Source organism: Aedes aegypti, chromosome 3 (genome assembly GCF_002204515.2).
Source record: "Aedes aegypti strain LVP_AGWG chromosome 3, AaegL5.0 Primary Assembly, whole genome shotgun sequence".
NCBI classification, from domain to species: domain Eukaryota; kingdom Metazoa; phylum Arthropoda; class Insecta; order Diptera; family Culicidae; genus Aedes; species Aedes aegypti.
Window position 1 is genome coordinate 133019687 of NC_035109.1, and position 7630 is coordinate 133027316.

General features: G+C 35.2%; 1 protein-coding gene across 1 annotated transcript; it reads right to left on the reverse strand.

Annotated features, from left to right (window-relative positions):
- Positions 1-4378: 4378 nt before the first annotated feature.
- Positions 4379-5501, reverse strand: LOC5571071. The gene is made up of 4 exons (XM_021853351.1): positions 5242-5501; positions 5049-5164; positions 4840-4987; positions 4379-4780 (listed from the first exon to the last, which is right to left on the reverse strand). The coding sequence occupies exons 1-4, from the start codon at positions 5309-5311 to the stop codon at positions 4506-4508; spliced, it is 609 nt and encodes a 202-aa protein (XP_021709043.1). The 5' UTR covers positions 5312-5501; the 3' UTR covers positions 4379-4505.
- Positions 5502-7630: the final 2129 nt, after the last annotated feature.

Consider the following 7630-nt stretch of genomic DNA (forward strand, 5'->3'; position numbering starts at 1 on the left):
CCATGATAGATTACATGATGTATAGCGGAAACTTACATGATGTTATTGTAATTTTACGCGATATGACGTGTAAATTTGCGACATATCCAGCATTCCCTTCATGTGCATGATTCTACGCTGAAATTTACTTGGATTTTTCTTTCTGTGTAGGATTTTATAACATATTCGTCGCCCTAAAATTCCGATTCAAGTATTTCTTGTTGAATTACTACAGAAAATACAGAAAGTGGAAATTAATCTAGAGAATAACTCAGGGAAACTGCTATATTATTTCACAAAACATTTTTAAGATTTTTTCAACGAATATCAACAATGCATCAACGAATAAGCATCAAAGGACATTTCTTTCGCTATCACTCCAGTTGAGATGATCATGAGATTCTGGCATTAATTCTCCCTCCAATATTTTCCTGAAGAATTTATCATGCCCTTCTACTAGCAGCGTCATATTTTCACCCTGAAAAAAAATTTAAATCGGAATAACTTTTTTATTTTTCAATATTTTAGCACAATTTTTCCACAAGTTTTCAAAAACCACTCCTACTTTGCTGGATTCAAAGATATTCCTAAATGCGTTGGGGAACCGACGCGTAGTCATATCCCACGTAAATATCTCAGGTTACAACATTTTTCTCTTGTTCGGCTATTAGTTTTTGGAAACAATGCACTGATGAGGTTTTTTTTGTGAAAAAATAAAACAAATCGGTGCACACGTTTTTGAGTAGGTAATGGCTTCTGGTACCACCCGACCGGAAAAGAACTTAAAAATTTCAAAAACATCGTTAGGGTAGATTTTAGCCAGCCTTTGAAAAAATCTTATTAAAAATGAGATGGGAAGCCCTATTTATACTAACAATGTGTCATACGCAAGCTTTCAATCCATATTATGAATAAAGAATATCGGAACTCTGCTGAAACCAGCAATTTGCTTTGAAAATCTCGTTGATGTGTTTTGGCCAGAGATTTATTGACCAAATAAGGAGTACCCTGACCAGATTAGGTTATTTCAGAATTCAAACTAGCAATTCTTTCAAAATTGTTGCAAATTTTTTAACATGAATTTCTACGAATTCCAAAAGCAATTCCACTAGGAGTATCTTTTAGCAAGAACTTTCCAAGATGCTTCTTACCAATAAAATTTTTTTATGATCGACGTGAATGTGGGATTTAAAAAAAGTGTTAATCCCTAAAATTTCTGTGAGCTTCGTGGCCATGCGGTAAGTGTTACCAAGTTTGTAGCCGCATCTGGTCAAGGAGTGTGTACCAAACTTCGAACGGTTTTCTAAAATTTGTTAGATTTTGGCAATTCTTATCTACAATTCCTACTTTATAATTCAATTAGCAATAAATTATATTAGAAAAATTGCACCATGACCGTTCGATTTTGGCACGATTAGAATTTGGCAACAAGTAATTTTTGTACGTGTTGCCAACGTATATTTAACACATTGAATTAATAATACACCCAATTTGTTGGGATTTGACGATCTAGAAATACTCTTAACCTGTTTTAGTGAATATCTTATCTTTCCTGCTCTACTTTTTGCAACTTTAAATAAATGCAAAATTATTAAATTAGTTCAGGGTTTCCCAACCAGTGGAAGCCATTGTAAATAAGTGCCGTGTTTCTTAATGGATGATGTGAGAAATTTCTAATCAATTCATTATTACCGAAAGGAAGATTTTTGTGCTTTCTTCAACGTCAGTATGTCAATAAAAGATTGCAAGCCAGATATTCTCTTACCCGCGTTACTTAAATATTATTCCAGTACAAGCTTGAAAATGAAACATTCCTGTGCACTTAAATTATTTTACGGATTCCTGTGAAATCTCAACAGCTGAACGGTTCGGTAAAATAAATTAACGGAGTACGGTAAATTTTCACAGTATTCGGTAAAAATTCACCGGAATCCATAAAATTTCGACAAAATTACGGTGTTTTATTTCACCGTTGAGATTACAATTACAATTCACCGTAGAAGCTTAGTGTGTGGAGGTTCAAAATTCCTGGCATAGTGTTTGGGTTTTCTTGCAATATTTGACCCTTAAATCTGTGTCACTAACTTCGTGGCAAGAAATTATTCACTTCTTCCTCTCAAACCATGAGCGTAATATTTTTAAAATTATAAGCAGGATTATTAGTTAGATTTTCAAATGATATCTGCATTATTGAGCATTGGTAGACATCGGATAAAATTCTCACGAAGTTTTGTAAGTATATCTGGATAATTTTTTATTGGTAATGGTTTACTCATAAGAAAATGAGCTTCTTTCCTGAAATATGACTAGCAGCTTCCGGAGTTGATTCTTGGTGGTCCAATAAATTAAAAATATTCTGTCGATTCTTTCTTGGATTATGTGCTATCTGGAGTTGATATATTGAAGAATTTATGTATGTGAAAATAACGCATAATTTCAGTGTGTATGACTTGTTTGTCAGTGTACAATATATAGTCCATTTTACGAGACGTTTTTGAATAGCTGATCGCTTATTTTATGAATGAAAATTAGAAAGAAGGCGGTGTCGTAACGTGGGAAAGTAACAGCAATATCATCAGTGTTGCCTTTTCGTAAAATGGACTATTTGACCTGGCTAGAATCTTTTGAGCGTGATCTGAATTGACAGTTCGAAAGACAATAACTGACCTAACCTCGAAACTCCATATAAAAAAATGTCAACAATTCCAGCAGTGAATGTCAACTCCATATAAAAAAATCTAAACAATTCCTGCAGTGAGTGTCAAAGAGCAGGACAGTCAATTGGGCGTTATGAAAGAGGGACAGAGAAGGAGAATTTTTCGTGACGTCACCATGCACTTTACTATATGCGCGAAAAACGGTTTGAACTTCATCGCGTGATTGAGAAGTCAGTTTAATGAGTGATTTTATGGCAAACGAATGTGCTAGTTTTATTCCAGCTCATGTATATTCGGCCGATGGTGGAGTCGACCGAAAGTTTTTTATGGATCCTGACACTACAGATTACTGGTAAAATCCTTGGAGAATATCCAAGGAAATATTCAAATCTTTTCGAAAATCTTGTGATACAATTCCAAAAAGAAATCTTCAACTAACTTCTTCGAATAATATTGATGAGTTGCTGGCGTGATTTCAGCTGTAATATACCCAAGTATATGATTGTTCTTATTTTGGAAAAATACTGTTTGGAGGTTAATCATTGGCCGTTTTTCATGGAAAAGGGGTCAAAGTGAGAGATTTATGATTACTTCAAACTTCGTCTTCAAAATACTAAGATCCAGACCTTCAATTCGTATTTTATTCTGCCCAGAATTGTTCTTGGTAGGCTCCTGACTATTTTTTTTTACTGAAGTTTCCCAGAGATTCATAGAAGAATTCTTGCATTACGCCCCAATTTTTGAGTCTGCCTGCCAAGTATATCTGTTGATTCACTCTGAGTTTTTTGGCAGTTTTCTACTAATCTTGTGAATAGGATTCAATAATTATGTTTGGTGTTTGATAAGATCATTCACATAACGCTTTTCAGTGAAAATAATGGTTTTAAAAATATGTCAAAATTAAAGTAATGCCTAACAAATCATAATAACTGTTTCCAAATGTAAATTTTTTAAGTTATATTGGTGGAAATCTCTTGAAATCGCATTGTGCTCTAATTCCAGTTATTCTCTGGACAGCTCTTATTCTATCCATACTATTAAAAGCTAACGACGTGGACGGAATGAGTCGCTGCCAAAAAGATGATTGATATTAGAACACCTTACGGTTCATGGACATCGATGAAATGCCCATGATATTCTCTAAATTCTCATCATACAACTTTATTTCAATTTCAGATTTACACTACCAAAATAAAATTTTGCTTTACTCGAACTTTGCTCAATTTAAATAAAAAAAAAAGATTTTTTTTCCATATTTCAGGCAAAGGAAACTTCAGGTTTCCAATATGCAGCTTTGAAGGATATCGTTGCTTAGGGGAAAATTCAGGTAAATCGGTCTACAAATTCATCAAGAGCAATAGTTAAACAACACGTGTGACGTATGTTTTGTTCCCGACAGAAGCGTTAATTACTCTGAGATCCAAAATCCAACCCATCGATTGTAACTGCGTTCCCAATTGTGATGATTCTAACTTCTTTGTCCAGGCTTACGTAAGTACTAAAGGGTTTTTTGTGGAAAATATTCCCTAGATGTTAGAGGAAGATTGTATTTCCCTTTATGAAATGTAGATACTTTTACATAGACCTCTTTATTATAGCGATCGCGTGAATGGTTTCTGGGTGCAAACCTCCAGTGGGGCCTTACGGATTATCCGAAGATGCAGCTGAATCGGGACATCATTTTCGGATTGTCTGATGTTTTAGGTGACAATATTTATAGCTAAAATGTTGAACATATGTTTTATTAATCTATTAAAACTGCATTTCAGTCTACATTGGCGGTCTCGGAGGATTCTTCCTGGGTTGCAGCTTGTTAACGTTCACCGAGTTCGTGTACTTCTTCATCTGGCGATTGTTCAAACGCCAGGACTAGTATCGGCGATTGGTTTTGGCCTTCAACGCAGCCAGCTGTTCCTTGCACAGTGCACGCTTGCCTTCGTTGGTCTGCAGAAGCTTCCGGAGTCGCACGATTCGAGCTGCATTGTGATTCTTCTTGATGACAATTTCCTGTTCACGTTTCTCCAGTAAACGTTTCAGATCGTCCCGTTGGCGTTCCTTTTCTCCAAGTTCGTACTCTCGACTGCAACTTGCCGGTAAGATTAACACCGAAGTTGTCGGCTCAGGACTCGCATAGTTTGTACGATCTGTTACGAGCGATACATGTAATTATTGAAATGTTGTGTAATTCAAAGGTTTGTTTTACCTATTTTACGTTTAGCCAAACGAGAAAACATATCCTTGTGTTCTTCGACAGCCTGTCGAATCTTGGAATAGCGAGCCTTCTCAAGATCATGTATCGCAGCGATTCGTTTTTCATTGGCTGCCAACTCGGCAAGCTGAAGTTTCGTTTCCTTGAATGGAGTGTGATGGTTATGTTCTGATTTATTAATAGATTTACTGAATACAACTTACTTCACAATGTTTTTTGAGAGTATCAAGTTGACTGTTTTTGGTGACGAGATGTTCAGATAATTCCTTCATTCTACGTTCTAGTTCTGAGTGTTTTTTCTTGCTAGAGTTTGTTTCATCTATGTAACGGAGCAATAAATCGTAAAATTGATCAAATGTTTTGATAAATACGATAATCTATAAATGTTATACCTACCATTGATTCTTTGGTTTTCACTTTTCAGCCATCTAATTTTATCCTGGTTCTTGCGATTATTGAAGCTCATTGTTACAAACTGAATGCTATCAACAAATAAATTAATACTGTAAAACGGGGTTTCTTTGATAATGCAGGTAACTTTGATGGTCCGAAACCCACAACATACTAAACGAAATATTGCGCACTCCACCCCAAATTAAACTATCAAACAAAATGTAAAATTCTGATAAAAGTGCATGTTTGCATCGGATTATCTCGAGGTATTTTTTTATTATTTTTTCCTAGCTTGTAAGGCAATTTATTTGCATAATTTGGAAACTTAATGTCTATAACAATACTTATCAACAAAGTTCATTATACTGTCGATGCTCAAACGTTATTTTATAGTTTTAGAAAAATATTGTATTTTCAAATATAAGAGAAACGGGGAGTTTTGTATGGAGACTGAAAGCATGTTGAAAAAATCGATTTGTTCTAAATTTTATCGAAATTCCAACCAAATAAAATCTGAAATGAGAGTTGAAGTCTTATTTTACATGCTTGCTGGATTAGATAACAAAAAAAAATATACAGGTATGTTCCATTTTTATCACGTTCCGATTTCGTCAACAAGTTATTCCGTTTTTATCAACACACATTTTTTTTATTTTCAAAATGTTTAGAATATTAACTTATTTTGAAGCAATTTAAATGCTTTTCACAAGCCTCTGAGCTGAATTTTGAACACTATGGTAATGTTGAGCACCTAAGTAGATCAAGATGAGAATTTGAAAGAAAATGACGTTTCTGAAAACATGAATTGATGGGAAAAATATTTGTTGAAATTCAAGGCTTGCTAGCTTGATCTAACAAAACAAACTTGCCAGCTGTCATCTGTTTTTTTTTTTTACAAAAGTCCATTTTACGATACGTTTTTGAACAGCTGATCGTTTATTTTATGTATGAAATTTTGACAGAAGGCGGTGTCGTAACGTGTGAAGGTAACAGCAATATCATCAGTGATGTCGTTTCGTAAAATGGACTATATGACGTAATGCTCTTATTAACCCGTATAGGCCTGAGTGAAAGAAAAAAATAAACTAAACTCCCACAGTACACTTGTACACATATCTAGTTTCTAAAAATGGTCAAAGGATCTCGGGAATGTTCCTGTAGTCGAAGTTATTCTGGTGGGTAACTGAGTAAGGTCGGGTAAAAAGTGTTCGTGCATCTGTGCCCCTGGAAGTATGCAAATTTCAAGTCACTGATAGTTTCCAGAATCGACCATAATGTGGTAACTATATCAAGGAGTTTTAAGAAAAACGCGTCAGTGTAAACCATTTTCTGATACCCGGGACGCCTCGAATTCACGATAAAGTGGCCAATTTGTACCTAAACATCTGTGTCAAGCTTACGGGAACGTTTTTTTTTAGTGAACTGTTATATTTGATCTCTACTTTTAGACAATGGGAACGGTTTAGCATCCAAGAAATCTTTAGCCGGTTCTCTAGGGCATTAAGTCCGAGTGGTCAACTACGTTTTATTATAAACGGTGCAAAACTATTCATTCATAATGTTGAATATCAGAATCTTTATTTATTTCCAATGGCAATCGTTTTATTTCCATTGGAAATAAATAGAGATAACTTGACATGTCCCAAAAAATCGCTCTTTTTACCCAACTTGACCCAGTGACCCACCGGAATAACTCCGACCACAGGAATATTCCAGAGTTCATCTGGCCCCTTCTAGAAACTCAATATGTGTATCAGTATACTGACAAAATATTATTTGAATCCGTTAAGTATTCACAGAGCGGTGAGGGTTTTAGTATTTTTGCTTTCACTCAGGCCTATACGAGTTAACACATTGAACTACCTTCCTTCTAAATACCTTGGTCTGTTCTGCGATAATTATGTTTGATGAAGTTTTGAAGAGTTCGTCACTTATCCTTGCAAGTCTAGTTATAATACAACTTGAATTCGATCTCAAACCCCTTAACGAAAAGTATGTCGTAACCTGGGTACTGCGAACTGATCCAATATGCTTGTCAAGTGGAAGCTTGATTGCCGGAACCGAGATTGTGGTTAAGTTGCTTGTGAGAATGCATTGTAAGCTCATGAGAAAGTATTGTAATCTCAGAGATATCCACATCAGGAGCTTTATCTATGAAATCTGCGTATTGAGTGAGTTAGAACCATCAGAATCGTTGCTTTCGATGTTCAGTTTGATGATAAGAATCGTGTCAGTTTGATGCTAAGAATCGAGTTTATACATCTTATTAGCCTACCTTGTTGATTGAGGGGATATGTTAGGCTGGAATAATCCAATCCACCATACGTGGGTCGATTGTCAAAGTCATAATTATGAATTGAGCCACATGGAGCGGAGAATAACATCTGGAGAA